Raw genomic sequence first — 22,707 nt, 5'->3', positions numbered from 1 at the left:
CTCTCTCTCTCTCTTCCCCCCCCTCATGCACATGCACTGAAACTGAAAAATCACTGAACTCAGAATTGGTAGGTACCTTAAAGTCTAAAACAGTCTAGGAATTAAAACATTTTTTATCTATGTTGTACAATCAGAACTAAATCTTCAAAACGATAAACATAGAAAGGTAACAATTCCACTTACCTAGTGCTAATAATTGATAAAGACTTAAGTGCATTTGTTAGCCAGGAATCTGTCAGACCTTCAATCTCTGCCCTTAACTGTAGCCAGGCATCCCTCTTGGCAGGGCCAAGGAGACCTGCAACACCAAAAAGCAAGGCAGAGTTGAGAGATGAATATTTTCTCAGAATATTTAGCTTAGATTCCCTTCTGTCTGGAGTAGATCATTTTTATTTCAGTATATATCAGAAATACAGAGAGATACAGATTTATGTCCATATTGGTCCTTCATTTCTGAATTGATTATCCATTCATTCCTTCAATGAATATTTACTGAACTTCTAGGTCTCAGGTAGTGCCAGTGAAAAGTGGCCCCAGTCTCTGCCCTCACTGATCCTAGAATCTGGTGCAGTCGATCTCACCTAAAGAGCTTTGAACATGCCTCTGCCTGGATCTCATTCCACAGTACTGTGATATTTGAGATGTGGAGGAATAGTTGGGTTCCACCAACCTAGGGACACAAACCCCAAATGTTTTGACTGTCTGAAAAACATTTAGCTTCTTAATAATTACAATCATTCCCACTTTCAAACAGTAATAATGGCATCATCATGTGTAGCTGTTAATATGTGTCTAATACTACTGCTAATGCTACTATAAATACTTTGTACTGTAAAAAGAAATTAATTTTGTTTAAAATCATGAAGTGTAGGATAGTTATAGACAATAATGAATTACAACATTGATGTTATAAGAAAAAAGACAGATGTGCTAATTTTTTATTTTAAAAGATCCAGTTCTTGATTTTATGATAAAACGAGATCATGTAAATCCATTAAAAAGGAAGGTTTCTTATTGAAATTGTGTTTTAGAATATCGGGAGCACATATACACTTGTATGGTTTTTTTTCAATCCAAACTTATAGTTTCTAGCAAGTGTCATTTGTCCTCATTATAATAAAGAGATGCTCATGTATGACAGAAGACTCACGGTTGTTTAAAGTTTCTAAGATACAAGATTATTTCTTAGTGGTCTTGTCAACTTAAAATAATTTTATTAATACACCGCAAGAAGGAAATTATGACATCTGAATGATAAAAATTAACTCAGGTTCCCCAAGGGGATATTTATTTTAAAGCTAAATGTATTATCTACCATTGATTTTTAACTAGAAAATCTACTTATTTGATTTTACAAAAGCATCATGTACAGAGCACTAGAGTGAGTCAGGAAATCAGGGTTTCTCCCCAGAACCCCATGCAAGTGAGTAGCTTGAAGGGTCAGTTTCTTATTTGGAAATGAATGTCTTCCATATCTAAGCTCCTTTTTGGGGAGCTTATTATCCTCTTTGGCTCTACATCTTTTGTTCTCTTGGAGTTACTATGTATCTACTGAGCATCTTTTACGTGTTTTACTGATACGCACTGGGGATACAAGGTGACCAGACACACAGCCCCACCCTCATGATGTATATGGATAGATGTGATTATATACTATATATGAACATTTACTACATTGTATTCTATGATATATATGTGAATATATGTATGTATAGTGTGCACAAGTATATTTAGTTGTATCATTCTGTTTTGGATTCCAGTTTATGTTCCTCAGTTATTCTTCCTTTTTAGAAAAAAAGAGAAGCACATAAAGAAACAAAATCCAGGGAGATTAATCTGATGTGACCTAATAGCAAATTTTAGGAATCTTGTTTACCTAAAATTGATTCTAATGAGATATCATCAAAGTTTATTTTATATATAAAAGCACATTCAGGATCACAGTTTTGGTATCAAAGGTTTTGCTATCACCTGTAAAATATGTGAAGGGGTATAAAACGGTTTTGATATTACCTATAGATTATCTGAACTTTTAAAAACTATGATAGTCATACTTGACACTATGCATGAGAAAGATACACTGTCATAAAACATTATTTTTTTAAAAGATAAAATAAACCTGTTGAAAGTCTGAAATGACATGAGTAACTGTTTACATTTATTTTTGATGGGATTCCAGAAAGATAATGCTTGCTAACAACCCTCCTTCAATGACTGAGGCTCTCTTCTTGAGAAAGGTCTTCTTCCCGTTGCCTCGGTCAGCTCCTCTGTCTGGTTTTCACTGATAATGCTCCAAGCACCAGCTGATAAAGGGTAAACTAAATGCCCTGCTGTAAATCTTGACCAAACATCTGGGCACAAGGTTACACAAAGAATTCCCAATTCATGTGACAGTGGTGCATGTGTTATTTTGTAGTAAAACTTTTTCCCACCAATTCTAAGGAACTTCTGGCTCAATGTGGTTTAATACGAGCTTTTGTTTGTTTCTTTTACAGCAGAATCGTCTTTAACATGAAACTACAGTTTGAATTCTACCTATACCCCGAGTGCCTTTGTTAGATTTAAAAAGCCACACATACCTCCAACATTGTTCTTGTAGGTGTTATACAATTCTTTCACTCTTCTGTAACGAAAAGCCAACTTCCTCATCCAGTCAACCCCTCCTCTTACACCTGTTGGCAAACAAAGGTTTGCACTACTTGCAGCTGCATGGAAGCCATCAGTTGCAAAACTGTAGGTACTGTAACACCCAAAATACATTAAAAAGAAATAATTACATGTGCAAAACTCCACAGCCGAATTTCTGTAGGAAACAGCATACTGAAAGGCATAGCTTACCTTAAGTCCTGCCCATTATCATCAGAGGAAACATCATCTATATGAACTTGATCACATTCCTGTTAAAAACATTGGAAAAGTTATTTGTTTTCTAAATGATGCTTGTTACCATGTTTGAAGGTTTTCCCATCTTCTCATTTGATCAGACTACTGCCAGAAGATGGCAGCGTGTGCCCGTCCATCTCACTGCCTCGCTCTTGTTTTCTTCTATTGGGAAATGGCACCATTTCTACCCCAAAACATTTAAATCCAGAAGAGTTCCATAGAAAGGAGGGGTGAGAAAGTACACGGCATGAGGGTTTCTTTAGAGCAATTTTAAAAAATTAATCTTAAAATTATTGATAAGAAATTCTCTTGAATCTTTGTAATCATTTGAGTTCCCTTCTAGCCATTTCTGTTGTGCATACTTAAGCATGGCTAATCTGAAGATACACAAAACTTATTTGGTCTAAACACCTCAGATGGCTACTATTATTTGTCATTTGTTGAGCAGCAACAGGGGGTCTTGCCTTCAGATTATGGTGTCCTGTGGAATTTCCACGACTTCCTGCTGGACCAGAACTACGAAAGAACCATGCTGGTGTTATTTTAAAGTCCTGACCTTTTGACGCAGAAAAAGGGTAATAATCATAGAAATTGACATTTTCTTTTGTCAAGTTTTAAATTTTCAAATCAAAAAGACTACTTTTAAGTAAAAGGAAAATAATGAAGATTTATCATCTCAAATGTGCTACAAAATTCCAATCAAAATAAACTTTATGTAAGTATACCCACACAATTGACCTGATTTTAAGTTACTGTGTGCTCAGAACAAATGGGAACTTTTCTGGAAAAGGATTCAATCCTTTTTTGCTATTCTGAGTCTCAGTCCATCTTCAAATAATCTGCAAAGTTCCAGAGCAATATCATAAGCTCTAAAGGTGAAATTTGGTAAGGGCATTTAAAATGCTTAGTTCTCTGAATAATAAATATATAATCCATAAAAATAGATTATTTATAATAAATAACTATAACATATTAACCTCAGCGTATGGTTTAACATTTTGGGCCTCCTTAGTCCCCCCTCAAAGTATTTTACTCATACTCACAGATTCTGACAATGTACATGGTGCTTAGCATTCAAAGTTATTATTTTTTTAAATTATTAAATTTGAAAATACACCATACTAAACAAAGGTTTTTCAGCTACTATTTATATTCATTATTGGGCTTGAAAGTATCTGACAGTCAAATATTTCATATCTAGTCTCCAGATTTCCACACAGAATGCATTTAATCCGGTTCCAGTTGAAAGGCTGAGTTGACTCAGGCTTCCCTTAATATATAAAACTCAGTGACTAGCCCAATCAGTACCTTGTGAGTATGTGACTTGAAAATCCAGGTAAGTTAAAAGTTCATATAATTTACAGAAATTATAGGTTTAGTAAGTTTTGAATAAATCTCCACCTACACGTATGGGTCAAAAAATATAATCTGACTGGAAGTGCCCTGGAGTGCAGCATTTGGTTCACCAGGTTACATACTCACTTACAGCACAATCTAGCATAGAATAATCACTCCACAATTCTTTCTTAAATAAATTGGAAAAGTCTAGACAAATGCTAATTCTTTACAGGATTACCACAATCATTTAAATTTTCTAACACAAAGTTATGATGATATAAAACAAAAGCATTCTAAATGGTGAGGAGAATAAGAAGATATTTATGTGAAGAGTGGAAGGAAGGAAGAGAGAAGAGTACAGAGACTGCCGATGGAATGGTCTGGCCAGACAGCTATTTAGAAAAAGTCTTCCCCTCTTTGACCAAGTATTGGCTGAAAGGAGTGCAGTCTAAACTGTAACCAAAGGAGGCATTATACTTCCTGAAAAACATCCAGTAAAGGCATTGCAAGCAATGATGGTAACTGCTGGACTGGGCTTTAAGGAAAAGAGCGGAGAGATTTTACCCATTAGCATAAGGGTTGGAAATAAAGTTTTTCTCCCAGAATATGGAGGCACCAAAGTAGTTCTAAACGATGGGATTATTTCTTATTGAGAGATGGTGATATACTTGGAAAGTCCGTAGACTGAAATAAATCATTATTGAAATGGTGTTGCACGAAGTTGCCTATTCCATTGAAGTTCTGAAATCTTTCCTCATGTAAATAACTTCTGTGTCTCTCTTTTATAATAAATTAGTGACATACAAAAAAGTGGAGGAATCCTTGTAAATTTCCCTGGTAATCAGAAGTTATTTCTCTATTTAATACTCTCTCATTGTAATTTTTACAGAAATTCCTCTGACATTAAGTATTAACTCGGACGATTAATTTGTACACAGGTTGCCCAAAAACTTATCTTTTACTCCTGAGGACAACAGTATATCACACTTATTGGACCAGAAGCTCCATGATTGAAGTTATATTTGAGGTTTTTCCAAATTTAACTTTTCTTTAAATTTATGCCTAGTTAACTATGCCTGTTGACTCTGGATGGTTGCCTGAGGATTACAATCCAGTGCAAGAAACCTGAACTTCCATTATTTACATTTTAGAAAAGCTAAATCATTGTTCTTCAATTATTTTCACTCTGACAAACTCTTTAAGAATCATTTTGACCAAAAAGTGAAATACTCAAAACATTATAATGTTTTGGCTTTAACAAATTTTAGTAGAACTCAAACATTTGAAAATATTCTAGAGCTAACCTTAAATACTTTAATTTTGTTTTACAAGGTAACCAAAAAGCTGTCACTGATATTTATCAGTTATAATTCACAGTAGTCCTTTCTCACTTTTGCCATCTCAAACTTCCTGGAGACTTCTTTTCTGGAGGTTATTCTAACTGAAATAGCACTTTATTTAAACACACAGGTTTCTCTTCTGTTAGGGGAGGGTAGTGTGGGCATTTGCCTTCTCTGCAGTTGAGCAGGATGCAGTGAAGTGTTTTATTAGGAGGATTTAAATTTGTATCTTTTAAGGAATTACGTGAGGAACAGCTGCTACTATATATGTTGAAGTATCTACTGAAAGATTTGAGTGTCAAATTAGATGTTTAGGTTTTTAAAAAAAGCACCCCGAGAGCTTAAATATTCAACATCAACAATGACAACATAATAAGCTAATGGTAGAGTTACTCTCTTGAGGAATTCTTTTTGTCAATAAGAGTAGAAATCTTTTAATTCCAGTTACGGAGCCCAAGCCACTTTTTGGCTGTAAGAGGTTTATTGAAATAAAAAATTGTGTGAAAGTAAAACTGCCTTTCAAAGTCAGATGCAGAAGGATAGGGGGCTATGTATGTAACTGTACTGAATGCTTTTGAAAGCTATTGTTTTGATTTTATTAGTTTTAATGCTTGTTTACTCAAGTCAGTAAAAAACATTTGTGTTTCCTTGGGCACTTTATATGAATGCGCAAGCATTTGTGTGGCACGCGTGTGTAGTGACAGTTCGGTCAATTTATATGCAGTACCTCGATTATTTTATTGATTAAGTACAGTATTGTTGAATAGCTAAGTTCTGTGGTTTGAGTCAAATAAAATTCTTATCATATTCTAAAACACAACTAAAAAGCTATATACTCAGAGAAGAGAAAGTCAATATCAGTATTTTCTCAGGAACTACTCTAACAAAGATCCTGCCAGGTATTTTTGAAATACATATAACATAGTACCTGAACTAAAATAAATGTCTTTAAGTGCCATACATGACTACGACATGTTTTTGATATACCAATATTCATTTCAAACTTGCTAAAGTTAGTTATAAATTCATTATATGCTCTTTTCACCTTCTCACTTTAGCATTCTTTTAAAAGTTGGGTAGTAAATTTATTCCACCTGGCTTCTAACGTGCCAGTATAAAAGCTAAAAGTTCATTTATTCTACTTATTTCCAGTAAAAAATAATTAACCAAATGAAATAAGCTCTTTTACTTGGATACTACCACATAAAATTTCTTTTTTCTTTTTACACCTTTGAAAAGACTAATAATATTAAGATCCTCTTTACAATGAAACTCATCCATACTGATCAACAGAAAAACTAACCCCAAAAGTTATCGCTGTATGTAAAAAATTCAAGTTCCGGAAAGGTTAAGGTGTTTGTTATTATGAGGTATATATAAAATCATTCTGTATTCATAAGTAGCAGGATCAATTTAAATCAGGTTTTAGAGAGGTGATTACTATTTGTTATCTAAAACTGAAAGCTTGCCTAGTAATACTGATCTTTCATACTGTCCATTGTAGAAAAAAAAAGAATGCCTCTTTAATCAGACAGTAATTGTATTATTCAGTAAAACACTGACTCACTGTAGAGAAAACAACAACAACAGCAGCAAAATGTTATTACACAGATTTCAGCACACATATTTATGGAATGTACTGAACCAATCATTTTTACTCTCATGTCTCAAATATAACTCAAACTGGATTTAAGACCTTGTCATTTAAAAAAAAAAAAACAAACTTTCTAACTGGTGCGTTGGTGGGAGAGTAAATTAGTTCAACCATTGTGGAAGACAATGTGGCGATTACTCAAGGATCTAGAACTAGGAATACCATTTGACCCAGCAATTCCATTACTGGGTATATACCCAAAGGATTATAAATCATTCTACTATAAAGACACATGCACATGTATGTTTACTGCAGCACTGTTCACAAGAGCAAAGACTTGGAACCAACCCAAATGCCCATCAATGATAGACTGGATAAAGAAAATGTGGCACATATGCACCATGGAATACTATGCAGCCATAAAAAAGAATGAGTTCATGTCCTTTGCAGGGACATGGATGAAGCTGGAAATCATTCTCAGCAAACTAACTTAGGAACAGAAAACCAAACACCGCATGTTCTCACTAATAAGAGAGAGCTGAACAATGAGAACACATGGACACAGGGAGGGGAACACCACACACCGGGGCCTGTTGGGGGGTGGAGGGCTAGGGGAGGGATANATCTAGAACTAGGAATACCATTTGACCCAGCAATTCCATTACTGGGTATATACCCAAAGGATTATAAATCATTCTACTATAAAGACACATGCACATGTATGTTTACTGCAGCACTGTTCACAAGAGCAAAGACTTGGAACCAACCCAAATGCCCATCAATGATAGACTGGATAAAGAAAATGTGGCACATATGCACCATGGAATACTATGCAGCCATAAAAAAGAATGATTTCATGTCCTTTGCAGGGACATGGATGAAGCTGGAAATCATTCTCAGCAAACTAACTTAGGAACAGAAAACCAAACACCGCATGTTCTCACTAATAAGAGAGAGCTGAACAATGAGAACACATGGACACAGGGAGGGGAACACCACACACCGGGGCCTGTTGGGGGGTGGAGGGCTAGGGGAGGGATAACATTAGGAGACATACCTAATGTAGATGACGGGTTGATGGGTGCAGCAAACCACCATGGCATGTGTATACCTACATAACAAACCTGCACGTTCTGCACATGTACTCCAGAACTTACAAGTATTTTTAAAAAAAGTTATTTAAGTAACTCAATAACTTGGCTTTTCTTTCTCACACACTTGAAAAATTTTCAGCATAGGATGGGTCAGAAGTATGTGCTCTGGAACTAGGCAAATCTGCTTCAAATTCCAGTTCTACCATTTAGATAGCAGGTAGCTTTAGATGTGATTTGTATGTTGTGGACCATAGAGTTTCTCCCTTGCATAAATAATGTGATAAACACATTTACTTCAATACACTGTTAAGTAATTAATAGAAAGTCCAACATAAAATATCTAGAACAAGGTAGGGGTTCAGTAGTGGTAATCTCCCTCTCAATTCATAATATGATTATAGACGAAAACTTTTATTTAATTATGAAACTATGAGATAAAAAATAAATTTAAACGTGCCATCTGAAAAAAAATGAAAGAGAAATCTCTATTTCAGCACAGTTATGCTTGACTCAGAAGTACTTCTGCCAAGAACCTGAACGACTTAGTTATTTCAAATTGTATTATCTGAATGTCTAATAACCTAGGACACAGATGGCATACCTTATTGCAGTACATGTTCAACTACTCTGAGGCTATTTTTCCTTGGGTCGTTTCATTTTGCTGTCGTTTTTATTTTCTCTTCCTCTTATTTGCCATTTAGACACTGTCTTGCCACTTGAGGTTGAAAATGGAAACATAATTTTTAAAATGAGAAAATAAATGCATTTAAATGCATCAAACATGCTTAAATAGTTCTAGCACTGTTTTATCCAGAAGGGAAAGAAATAAGGAATGATAATGTTAGCTAAAGTTAGGCTTCAGATTATCCACAAAATTAAATGATCTATGCTATCACCACGAATAGTGTCTGTGAATATTGTTTAGTGATTAACCTAAATAGGTTCCTGGTTAATAATCTGGAAGAGCTAATGCTGATTCCAAAGGTGCCAAGCCTCTTGCGGCTGAAACACTAAAAGAATCAAGAGTCGCGTACAGCTGTGGACAGTAAGGACAGCAAAGCCAATAGTCTCCTCTTTGGAGACATTTTTGTTCTACATATATACTATTCACGAACACAAATTAACTTTCTGCTTATATTTGTAAATAAAACTTTTCCTCTTGATGAGAACTTTATGCTTCTCTTGAGCTAAATTTTTATCTTTCTGTTTTCTCGAGGTTATCTGCAGATATAGAAACCATCTAAGAGGTCTGGTATTGGACAAAACTATTTGTGCCTGGTACAATTCTTACCTCTAAATCATTAAAAAACAAATGAGTATCAGCAAGATTAAAAATCATTTCTTCCATGCGGAGTCCAAGGGTTACAGCCATAGGGGGATCCTGTAAAGAAAATGTACACATAATGAGGGAAAATTTCAGTAAGCACTTATTATTAAAAATATTTTAAGCACATATTGCTGTGGTGGAAGAGCGAGGAGACTGCATGGGTTTTTACTGAAGATTCAAAAGATTTCTCAGTCATCCGGAAAGGTGACTTTCCAGAAGGTTCAGACATACCAAACGCACAGGCACACCTGGGAATTCAGACATACGTAACGATGACACAGCATACATTTTCACACAAAGCTGTATGTTCAGGAGGGAAGGAGGAAGGGAGCCATTCAGTTCATATGACCCAGTTTACATATAATCTATGGAAAGTATTCTGGAGAAAGGTATTTGGATGGGGTGCTGAAGAATGGAGTAAACTCGCTAAAAAGAAAGGATGTCTTTTTAAGAATAATGACAATTAAAAGACAGAGAAAAATAGGTCAACTGAGTATTTATAAGACTTGAGCAGAGAATGTTATCTGGAGGTGAAACAGGAAGAGCTGGCAGAGGATGGTGCAACCATCACTTAATTTTTGATTGCATTTTTATCAACAAAGTAAGAGGAATCTCCCTATCCAAACGTGTAGAGTTTGGTCTAACCTGCATTTGACTAAGGCTGAAGAAGTGAGGGGTGAAAATAGCTAAAAGAACATTAGTTCTCTAAGCGTAATCCAGGTACAAAATATATGCTTTGGGAAGTTAATGAAAGTGACGGGGTCAGTAAAGAGTTAAAACGACTCAACTTTTGTATACAGAAACCAAGATATTAAACAGCAGCAAGGAGTTGAAAATCAAGACCAGAGTTGTTACTTTACCATAATTAACTGCAGCTGAAGGTCTAGCATCACGAGATATAAGACTAAAAAGTAATTAGCATTTGGGGATAGGGATTGGAATAGAGAAGTAATTCATGCTCAAATATTGTGTTTAAAATTAATCAAAGTTGGAATGATGTCTAAAGAAGAACTGCTCGTAGGTGCAACTCAGAAGATATGGGAAAGAAAAAACCTGGAAGGGACAAACCCTTAAAATCTGAGACCAGAGGGGTGTTAGCAGGGAGAAGAATAAGGTTTTGAATAAAGCTGACAAGTCCAGAAGGATACTATTGGTTTTGGCTGGGAAGTTATTTTGGAAGACCTCAGAGGGTGATTTGGGTTGAGTGGCTGGGCCAGGAGCCAGACTGCAGCGATTTGAGAAGAGAGAGCCGAAATTGTGTTTTCAACATTCTAATAGTTGGCATTTCAAGAAATGTATCTCAACTTGGGGAAATGTAACACAAACTTTACTCAATTTATGATAAGAACATGCAACCCAGGTCAGGCCAAGCACTATTCATCTACACCCTGAACTGATTCCATCTGCAAGGAGAAACCACTCTTCATGCCACACCTTCACTACGATAACCCATTTTATTCCTATATTTCCTTTCATCATATTTTGAGGGGGAAGCCCTAAAGTGTAAACATATTTGAGATGTCGTCCTGTGTTCTGTAGCCGTTAAAACCTAGATAATAGGAATTATATGCTAAGAAAAAGGCACTGAGTGCTAAGGGGTCATTGGGGTATGAGAGCTAAACTAAGACTCGATGCGAGCGAGGATAGAGATAAGATAATAATACGTTGGATTTCAACACAATTTTCCAATTGTTTACATCTCCTCATTTAGAGATTTATGTGGATTTCATAGCTAGAGGTTCTCATTTCTCAGTAATGGATGCTGACTCCACATATCTGATGGCATCCTGGTATTCTGTCATCCGGTAGCTTGACTGTGCTGCTGGATTCATCCGTCTTCCAGTGACAGAACCATTTGAGACTATACACCCAAAGATCAAATCAGTTCTGTTTTAGCCAACAAACATTCATTCAAAACAAGAATAAAATTATTAATAAGTAGGCCAGGCACAGTGGCTCATGTCTATAATCCCAGGACTTTGGGAGGTTGAGGCAGGCAGACCATTTGAGGTCAGGAGTTCGAGACCAGCCTGGCCAACATGGTAAAACCCTGCTTCTACTAAAAATACAAAAATTAGCTGGACACAGGGGTGCGTGCCTATAATCCCAGCTACTCGGGATGCTGAGGCACGAGAATCCCTTGAACCCGGGAGGCGGGGGTTGCAGTGAGCCAAGATCATGCCACTGTACTCCAGCTTGGGTGACAGAGTGAAACTGTATCTCAAAAGAAAAAAAAATGTTAATAAGTGCCAGTTTGTGTCTCAAGGGGTTTCAGAGCTCAGAAGGGCCCTTTGCTCTGTTTCCTTCAAGTATAAAATTCTTTTTTCTTTCTTTTTTTTTTTGTTGTTGTTGATCATGTTTTTGTTAAAATAAAATCTCTAAAGGTGGTATAAGTTTAAAAAACATATTTTGTCTTTTTTGGTTGAAAAATTCCTATTATTAATCTCTGTATTTTTGGCAGGGTTGGGGGGAACTAGGCATTAAATAGGCTGAGGACATTCTATGAAACTATTCTGCCTAGTCATGGAACTATGAACAAAGTCTACAGAAATATCAGGAAAAATCAAATGTAATTATAGCATGAAAACATATAATTCCATTAGTGACGCTCTGTGCTTTTGAGGAATGTTCACTGATGCAAGACAATAAAACTGAGCTCCATACTACTCTGTTATGTTTCTGATGATTACTGCCCTAAAGATATATATTTCAGACAGCAGTTCAGAAGTATCTGATTTAAAAGGGTTTCCTTCTGGAGACCAGGTTGGTTAGGCTCTTATCCTATGATTTGCCAATTTTTCTTTTTAAGTTTTAAATACAATTATTGAATTTCTTCACTTCATTCTTCACATTCTTTGCATTTGCAGATCAGATTTATGGGGATGGGAGAAAACATACTGTTCCTTTTGATTGTTACTTTGATCAATTCCATGCTTCTGAAGTACGTAACTCTCTGTGCTACCCAAACAGTGATAGGAAAATCCATGAAGAATGCATTTTGTACATCTGATAAGCCTGCAAACAAGCATAATTTTAAAAAAAGCAAAATGCAAGAATCTGCTAGCAAGCAAGCATGGCATGTGGTATGATAAAAACTGTAGTTGAGCACCCCACTGGAATGCAACCCCACGGCACTAGGAGGGCTGGTCATTTGTTTTTCAAGCTGTGGCGGTTCCACATCACACACTCTATGAGAGCCAGGACTTAGTAAGCATTTTGGCAAAATATCATTTGTAACTGGGAAAGTTTAGGTTTGTGGTTTGCTGGAGTGTGAACTCGCTGTATTTTACTAAGGTTTCCAGAGAGCAAGGCCTATTGAAAGAGAGATGTTTCGTCAGCCATGCCAAAGGCTTGGAACAGATGGGCCTGGGATAGTCATGCCATCAGCCAAAGAAAACCATGCCCGTAAGAGGTGGTGATCTTGTTTCTAAGAGAATGTCTGGGGCGGGCTTACTTTCAAATATCTAATTTTACTTTTTGATTTTTTCCAACTTACTAAGTCACCGGGACAGCTAATTCTAAGTGAGCAGATTACAGCACTGCATTTTTCCAGCTAAAGGACTCACAGATCCAAGAATCCAAGAAAGACGACTGGACATTTGGTGGGTGTAGTCTTAGCAATGCTGGGCACCCTCCATCTTGCCAAACTGCTGTGAAGGAGCTGCCAGCACCTGCAATTCCACTGTTTTATCAGGCATTTGAGAACGAAACATACTTTTGGATTGAACTCAAGTTTTATACAGAGATGTTTGCTCATTTTCATTAGATGTTTGTAGAATTATGGGCACCTTATGAATCAAGAGTTGCTTTTTTTTATTTGCATTTAACTGTAGTGAGTGTTGAGTTTAGGGTCTAAAATGAGGTGATAGCAAAAACTTGGATAGAGGAAAAAAGTGGGATAATAAAGGCACTAACAGGGTTTTGTGGAAGTTCTGATATATATTATACATATTATAAAAGTTCCAAAAGGTTCAAAGTGTCTACAACGGAGTTTAATAGGAGAAAAATTGAACTACTGCCAATTTATTCTGTGTACTGCTGTATCAAAATACTGAAACTATTCCCCAGACATTTTACTGAAAAGAGAGAGAGACAGAGAAGAGGAAGATGAAGAAAATAAATAGCTCTTGGCCTTTAAATGTGTGGTTCTAAGCCAGATGTTACCAGTGTATAATCAAGGCAGGATCCAGTACAGCACTTCTCTAAATCAAAATACTAACGCCTATTAACCATGTGAACACAGAGCATAAATTGGAGCCAGACTGTCTGTCTATGGGCCTCTGCCCTGCATTGGGCCATCAGCTGGAATTCCTCCTCTAGGGACACACTGTAAAAATATCTCTGGAGAGGCTACAATTATGTATTTTTAAAGAAACTAAGGACTTTTTTTTTTAAAGACATCAACCTCTTGAAAACAGTTTTTTGTTTTGGGGACTCGTAGCACATGTGTAGACATGGGCACACAGAGATAGAAGATATGCAAGTTCATCATGGAAGAAAGAAGGCAGACCAGCTCTCATGAACCTGGTGGAAAAAGTTACTGGATTTTTTAGAATACATACACTCTTTAAATCATAAGAAATAAAATGAAATTCAGTCACAAATCAGAAGGGAAATTTTACAATTGTGATACTTGTCTATGATGGATAGGTAGTGGGCTTACAAGTTCTTAGGAGGAACTGGAGAATGGTTTCAGGAACATTCATTTACTCATCACATATTCATTGAGTGACTATTACGTATTATAGACGTTCAAATTCCAAGCAGAGAGCAGATAACCAAAAAAGCAAAGCCCCTACCTTTATGGGGTTTATATTATGACTGGATGAGCTACCTGATAAACAGACAAGAAAACAAGGGAATATCAGGTGGTGATAAAGCTACGAAAGAAAAACCAGGATAAGCAGATATAGAAGTGATGAGGATGAGTGGAGAGGGCTAATTTAAAGCAAATTCAGAGAAGGCCCCTTTCAGGAGGCAATGGCAGAGACAGAAACAGAGGCCTGACAAAGGCAAGGGAGCTAGGCATGAACAGGCGCCATGGTGGCGCACATACGGAGAGCCCAGAGGCGAGAACAAGTGTGTGTGAGAGAAACAGTGTGAGGAAGAGGGACCCTGACCAGGGAGGGGAAAGGAAACAATGATTTTAAGAATGCAAGAGTGCTCCACTGAATGTCTGTGAGAGACCACAGCAAGATAAGCCAAGAAGGAACACTTGATTTGGCAACAAGGTGGCTCCTGACTTGGCAAGTGTCATGTTATGGCAAAGCTGGAAAGAGCAGAGAAAGAGAGCAGTCATCGGAGGGGAAAATGGGCTCAAGAAGCTCTTCTAATGATAGGAATGGGACAGCAGACACGATGGTGTGATGGGAAGAATCTAGAATGAGAAACTGGTGGCTTAGCGAAAGACGTTCTTTCAGGAGTCGATTCCTTGGGTAGGTGAGTGGCGCACGGAACGAGGGTGCGAGAGGTGCAAGAGACAGCAGAGGCTGTGGCTACAGATGTAGGGGGCACGGATTTGGTGGTGCAAAGATGACAGAATTCATTTGTTTGCTTTTTCCCCCTAGTAATTGAGGAGATTTGTACAGAACTGGGAGAGGTATGCTTGCTTTCCCTTCAGCTCTTCAAAACCTGCAACAGGAAGAGTTCATGACCCCAAGAGTGCTTGCACCCACTTGGGATTTGTGACCACATTCAGCTGCTGAGGTACAGGCAGTCAGTGGGGTTTTCTACAAGATGAGTCTGATGGAAAAATAATGGGGTAAGGATAGAAAGACATTATGGAAAAGTGGGGTTATAGTGGTACATAAAGAGGACTCCAAGCTGGGAGGATGACATCTAAGACAGGGGTTCTCAGACTCCACCATGCATGGGAAACACCTGTGGAGCTTTCACAATGCCTGTTGCTCAGGCCATACCCCATACCAACTAAATCGGATTATCTGAGGTGGGTCCATGCATCAGTCATGCTAAAGCTCTGCAGTGAGTCCAATGTACAAATGAGATGGTCAGCAGATGACAACCTTGCTGCTCAAAGTGTGGTACACAGACCAGCACCATTGGTATCACCTGGGAGCCTGTCAGAAAGGCACACCTGTAGACCCTTCCCCAGATCTAGTTTGCCAGGTAGTTTAACAAGATTATCAGGTGATTCATATACATGTTAATTTTGAATAAACACTGGTCTACAAGCTATTAAAATGAGAGACTGGGATAGTTAAGAAAAATCAGAGCTGGCATGACCTTCTGGCTTTCCAAGAGTTAAGCCTCTGGGGTGCTTCCACAGGACGGCTGGTCTTGAGCCAGCATGATCACTGAGTAGAACTGTGGCTTAGTGTAATTTCTTGGGAACTAGACTTATCTAGAGTTGCTTATGAGGAAGACTGCCTTTTCCACCCTTCACCTCCATAAATATCATTCTGTGGACTTAACTTCAAGGACCAAATGTCTGATGGTGTCTTTTTCTTAGTGATGTAGCCAATTATCTGCTGGGGAGCTGGTAAAGGTGAAAAGCCAGCACATTTTGCATTAAAAGATTTTGTTCACAATTCAAGTGTTCAATGTAAACAACATATTTGCAGTTGAACATAGTTAATGTTGTCGAGCTTAAATTGTGTGATGAAGGGGACCATCACACAACTTACCACTAGAGGCTTCTACAGGTTCAATCAGAAGGGAATCCAAATGTATTAAACTAATAACAGAATAAATGTACTTCAGGGGGAATTACAGTGGTAGTACATGGCAATAGTGTAACATGGCACTTGGATGGAAAGAAAAATATCATGTTGGTAAGAGTGACCGTGAGAGGATGAGTCAGAAAGCACAGGGCCCAGAGAAAAGTGGCAGAGCAGAGGTGGCAAATAAACACACCTAACGAGGCTCCTCAGGACTCCGGGAGAAAGGTGATTGACATGTTAGGAGACGGCTATAGGAGGAAAGGCCTAGGAGAGGGTTGATGATGATTAAAGAATACTTAAGGTAAGTTAATGTTCTAATCCCCCACCTCCTCAAGATATTAGATTAAATGATTATCAACTGAGATCAAAGGAACTGAAAACTTCAGGGCAGTTTACAGAAGGCTGCTCTATGTGTTTGAAAGAGATTAGTTACCATTATCTCTCTGGTATATTAGCTTCAACTTAATCAATGAGATGTCCTTTCAAGATCGTTCCCCTTTTCTAATGTAATTCCCGCAATTACTTGGTAAAGATGGGCTTAAATAAAAGTTAGTAATATATTTGCCTATTTAAGAGATCACGCAGAGCCATTCAATTTAATTTTTAAAAGAAATTATCAAAATAAACATATACTCAACACAAAGCTCTGAAAGGGGAGACAGTAGGTAGCAATGATTCCCCAATTCTCTAGGGAAGAGTTTGAGCTATGTCACTGTCTTTGATTTGGTTTTATTTTCACATGCATATGTATGATATTTCTGTACACACTGTATACATACACATGAACACACAATCAAACTTACTATATAAGCTGCCAGTAAAACCATTATGCATTTTTCGAGACTTGCAAATTCTGTAATCATTCCTTTTACATAATATATACCAAAACCACTCTCTAGTCACCCTGGCATAGGTGCTACTTCTCTGCAACACTGAGCTTGCTGACTCATATTATGAGGTAAAACAACAGATACAAATATAAAATGCAAATTTCCTTAGAAAAAATTCAGTTTCCTGTATTTCAGATTTCCTTGAAACTAAATAAATAGGTCATGCTTACTGAATGTTTCTTCTGTGGTGAGTTTTAATGCATTAACTCATTTAACCCTCAGAATCAAATTACTACTTTTATTATTCTCCTCATTTTATATACAAGACAACTGAGGCTCATAAATGCTAAATAAACTACTCAAGGTCACATGGGCACTAGGAGGGAGAAGTAGAATTTGAACTCAGGGTCATTCTCCCTCCAAAGCCAGAGCCCTCTAAGCATACGGTATTTGTTAGCTCTGCCATTAGGACTGCCTCAGATCCATGGTACTAACACTTGATTAATTCTATTACTTTCTACTAAACCATGTTGGTTTTCTTTAGTCCAAATGCACAAAAGTAAGCATTTATCTTCATGACTAGCCTATCATTTAAAATCCAGTCAAATGCCATGCTAGAAGTATTTTTCTACATAAATGTGTGCAGACTATTCAATGCACAAGCAATCAATTGATTAATTCTGATGAACATATTATTTCACCAGCACTGCTGTTATATGCGATGTTGTCTAAAATAAGCAAGCAGTTTGGGGAACCTGAATCTGAGTTTCACATGATCAGGCAACCATTCACTTTTCCTTCAGTTCCTTTACTTTTTACCCCTGACTTGGGCTATTTCCTCTGTGTCCTTACTGTGGAATAACTTTAGAGTATCACAGCTTCATAGCACATGATACATTAATGATCCAAAATAAACATAATCCCTAAAGCACAATTTATTCAGTTTTCTTCACCCTCCCCTGTAAACAAAAGGAATCACTGCAAGTTATCAGGTAAAATGATACATACAATTGATCAGGGAATAGAAATAATGTTCATAAACTCTAACATGATGGATGATTCCTGGTCTACATCCTGTCAAATTTACAAGCTCCTATTTTAGAGTTTTGCAGCACAGAAACTGTACATGGCAATTGGTGCTCAGCTGCAAAACCCATCACCAGCCTCATAGCAGCAGGGCTCAGATAGCGAGGTTCCTCATTCACCATCATCAGAAATGTCCAGGAATAGTTCTTCTTGGAAAAAACAGTGTTGACAATTGAACAGAGTCAAAAAGTGATAACACATTAGGAAGACGCTTGGGAAATTCACATTATTTAATTTATAAATGAAAGCAGACTTTTCCAAAAGTTTCTTTTTTTTAATTAAAACACGAAAGTTAGTTAGGACAATTTATGGGTAAAAGGTCATTCCTACATTATTGTGGTCCACACATTTTATTTTTTATAGGTTGTGGGGAAAGAACATGAGACCAAAAGAATATAGAGATTAAGAACCTATCAAAGAGATAAGGATTCCACTGACCTTGCCACTTACGAGCTATATACAGTGGTACCAATCACACAGGGTGATGGGAAAAGCTAATGAGAGAATGTATTTCACAGGACACTCAGCCAAGGGCCAGGCACACAGTAACCAGTCAAAAATGATACTCATTATTGTCCACTAATTATGGGTGGGGGGAGAGAAAGAAAGACAGTGAGACATGTAGGTAGGTATGGTCATTTCAGGATATGATTGACATCTCTGGTCTTTATAGGTGCAGCTCCCAGCTCGCTATACTTGAGGCCACTGCAGTGCCACTTCACTATTCTGCAGGAGTAAACATTGACCTTGCAGGTCTGAAAACATCTGCCTTTAGTTATTTCTCATTTTGGAGAAAGAAGGTATATGTTTAGGAATTTTCTCTAACCTATGAGGTAGATGATAGTTTTCACTGTGGAGTGTCATTTTTATATAAGTATATTATCTCATTTAAGCCACCCCGTAACCCCTGGAAGGAAATGAATTATAACCATTTTCAGATGAAACAGGCTCAGAGGTCAAACAGTTTGCCCTCAGGCACAGCCAGGCACAGCCAGGCACAGGAGGTCCTTCTGACTTTTAGCTCAGTGTTCCTCCAGCTAGTCGACTGCCTTCCAGGCTGTATTGTGAGCAAGCTTCAGGATTCAGGAACCCCTTTCATGGTGACCAAGAACAATGGGAAAGGGGTGGTCATGCAGGGGAAATGGGATCTCTCCAGTCCCCCATCTGTACATTTTACCTAGAGCAGTTCTGCCCTTAGATGTTCTATACAGTAATGCTCTTAGTCATATGTGTGTAGAGGAATCTCTGGCTAAAATAATTAAAAAATCACTATGCTATACCAAAATATTACACTCTAAAATGCATATTGTGGAAATAAGACTGATCTAAGAAATGAAAAGAATTAAGAACCCATAATAATTTTAAGGACCCATAATAATTTCAAGCTTAGACAATCTTAACACTATAAAGGTCTTTTCCCCGCTCCCAGAAATAATGGCTCTGGTCACTCTTGTTATTAGCAATGCAAAGTTCTGACTTAACTAATTGTCAGAATGACCTTATTTCAGTCAGTCCTCAAGGTTATTACTGATGACATTAGGGAACTGAGGGATTAAACCTAGTTATAGAGGATTCTTTTAAACATCTCATGACCTTTATTATGATAACATGCATTGAATGGCTATAAAATGTAAGTATTCCCTATATCTATTTGACCATGGCCTGTTCTCAAAGACTATTAATTAACATGTTCATTAGTTTGCTCAAGGAAAAAAAGTCTGGGAAATACTCTACTCTAGTGGTTCTCAAAATGCAGCCCAGGACTATGAGCTTTACCTGGAAATTTGTTCCAAAACCAGTGGTCCCACCCCAGATCTCCTAAATCAGAAACTCTGGGTTGTAACCCAGCGATCTGTGTTTAACAGGCCCTGCAGGTTATTGTGACTCACACTCAAGTTTCAGAAGCACTGTTCCTATTTAAGGCATGGCCATTCTTACTGCACAGCATCTTCTAAGTGGTCAACTTGTGTACGCTCTTATTCCTCTAAATTCTACTCTCTACATAGCAGACAATGACAAACCTAAAACTCCCCCAACAGCTTCCCACTGCAACCAGAAAAAAAACCCAAACACCTTACCATAATGAAGAGTCCTTGCCTGATCCAGCTCTTGCCTACCTCTCTGTTCTTATCTTCTACTATTTATTTTTTATTTTTGTGGGTACATACTAGGTGTATATATACATGGGATACATGAGATTTTTGTTTTGTTTTGTTTTTGTTTTGAGACAGAGTCTCACACTGTCGCCCAGGCTGGAATGCAGTGGAGCCATCTCAGCTAACTGCAACCTCTGCCTCTGGGGTTCAGGCGATTCTCTTGCCTCAGCCTTCTGAGTAGCTGGGATTACAGGTGCCCACCACCATACCTGTGTAATTTTTGGTCAGGTGGGTCTTGAACTCCTGACCTCAGGTGATCCACCTGCTTTGGCCTCCCAAAGTGCTGGGATTACAGGCGTGAGCCACTGCGCCTGGCATCATGAGATATTTTGATACAGGTATACAGTGCATAATAATCACACCAGGGTAAATGGGGTATCCACCACCTCAAGTGTTTATCATTTCGTTGTGTTACAGACAATCCAATTAAACTCTTTTAGTTATTTGGTAATTTTATTTATTTATTTATTTTTTACTCTGACACCTAGACTGGACTGCAGTGGTGTGCACATGGCTCACTGCAGCCTCAAACTCTGAGCTCAAATGATCCTCCAACATCAGCCTCCTGAGTATCTGAGAATACAGCCATGCACCACCATGCCCAGCTAATTAAAAACAAAACAAAACAAAAAAACCTTTTTTTTTTTTTTTTTTTTTTTTACTGTAGAGGCAGGGTCTCACTATGTTGCCCAGGCTAATCTCCAACTCCTGGCCTCAAGTGATTCTCCTGCCCCACCTCCCAAAGTATTAGGATTACAGGCGTGAGCTACTGTGCCTGGACTCTCTTAGTTATTTTTAAATGTACAGTAAATTATTGTTGACTATAGTCAACAATATGAGGAGCTCAAATTTTCCTATTGAGTTGAGCTCCTGATGTGCTATCAAATACTAGATCTTATTCATTCTGTCTAACTATATTTTTGTACCCATTAACCATCCCCACTAATATACCTCTCAACAACTACCCTTCCCAACCTCTAAACCATCGTTCTACTCTCAATTTTTAGCTTCCAAATAAGTAAGAATATGTGAAGTTCGTCATCCTGAGCCTGGCTTATTTCACTTAAAGAGCTCCAGTTCCATCCATTGCTAAAAATGACAGGATCTCATTTTTTTATGGCTGAATAGTACTCCATTGTGTATATGTACCACATTTTCTTTACCATTCATCTGTTGATGGACACCTAGGTTGCTTCCAAATCTTGGCTATTGTGAAAAGTGCTGAAATAAACATAGGAGTACAAATACCTCTTCGATATACTGATTTCCTTTCTGTTGGGTATATACCTAGCAATGAGATTGCTGGATCATATGGTAGTTCTATTTTTAGTTTTTGAGGAACCTCCAAACTGTTCTCCATAGTGGTGGTACTATTTTACATTCCCAAAAACAGTGTATGAGGGTTCCCTTTCCTGTACATCCTCATTGGCATTGCCTGTCTTTTGGATATAAGCCATTTTAAGTGTGGTAAGATGGTATTTCATTGTAGTTTTGATTTGAGTTTCTCTGATGATCAATGATGGGAACACCTTTTCATGTACCTGTTTGCCATGTGTATGTCTTTTGAGGAATATCTATTCAAATTTCTTGACCGATTTTTATTCAGATTATTAAATATTTTCCCATTGAGTTGAGCTCCTTATATATTTTCTCCTATTCTGTGGATTATCTCTTCACTTTGTTGACTGTGTTCTTTGCTGTGTAAAGCTTTTTAACTTGATAGCTCCCATTTATCCATTTTTGCCTTGGTTGCCTGTGCTTGTGGGGTACTGCTCAAGAAATCTTTCCCCAGTCCAGTGTCCTGGAGAGTTTCCCCAGTTTTATTGTAGTAGTTTCATAGTCTGAGATCTTAGATTTAAGTCTTTAGTCCATTTTGATTTGATTTTTGTATGTGGCAAGAGATAGGGGTCTAGTTTTGTTCTTCTTCACATGGATCTCCGTTATCTCAGCACCATTTATTGAAGAGACTGTCCTCTCCTCAATGTATGTGCTTGGCATCTTTGTAAAAAATGATTTCACTGTAAATGTGTGAATTCGTTTCTAGGTACTCTATTCTTTTCATTGTTTTATATGTCTGTTTTTATGCCAGTACCAAGTTGTTTTTGTTACTATCATTTTGTGTTATAATTTGAAGTCAGGTAATGTGATTCTTCCAGTTTTATTCCTTTTGCCCAGGGTAGCTTTGGCTATTCTGGGTCTTCTGTGGCTCCATATACATTTTAGGAATTTTTTTTCTATTTCTGTGAAGAATGTCAGTAGTATTTTGATAGTAATTGCATTGAATTGATAGAATGCTTTGGGTAGAATGAACATTTTAACAATATTGATTATTCTAATCCATGAACATGGAATCTCTTTCCATTTTTTTTATTTATCCCA

The 22,707-nt window shown here is 37.5% G+C and overlaps 1 protein-coding gene and 1 pseudogene across 4 annotated transcripts in view; one reads left to right on the top strand and one right to left on the bottom strand.

Annotated features, from left to right (window-relative positions):
• EYA4 (EYA transcriptional coactivator and phosphatase 4) overlaps positions 1–22,707 on the bottom strand; it is a 290,845-nt gene that overhangs the window by 13,497 nt on the left and 254,641 nt on the right. For all 4 annotated transcript variants that reach the window (XM_017879599.1, XM_017879602.1, XM_017879601.1 and 1 more), the window contains 4 exons: positions 9,541–9,630; positions 2,839–2,897; positions 2,580–2,740; positions 184–298 (listed from right to left, as the gene is read on the bottom strand). In XM_017879599.1, the coding sequence (XP_017735088.1) occupies positions 184–298; positions 2,580–2,740; positions 2,839–2,897; positions 9,541–9,630 (425 nt within the window). The remainder of the gene's footprint in view (positions 1–183; positions 299–2,579; positions 2,741–2,838; positions 2,898–9,540; positions 9,631–22,707) is intronic.
• Positions 2,999–4,909, top strand: LOC108534332 (10 kDa heat shock protein, mitochondrial pseudogene; annotated as a pseudogene).

Source organism: Rhinopithecus bieti, unplaced genomic scaffold (genome assembly GCF_001698545.2).
Source record: "Rhinopithecus bieti isolate Rb0 unplaced genomic scaffold, ASM169854v2 scaffold_10612, whole genome shotgun sequence".
Taxonomy (NCBI): domain Eukaryota; kingdom Metazoa; phylum Chordata; class Mammalia; order Primates; family Cercopithecidae; genus Rhinopithecus; species Rhinopithecus bieti.
Note: the sequence above shows the minus strand (reverse complement) of the source record. Positions and strands in the feature narration are given on the sequence as shown.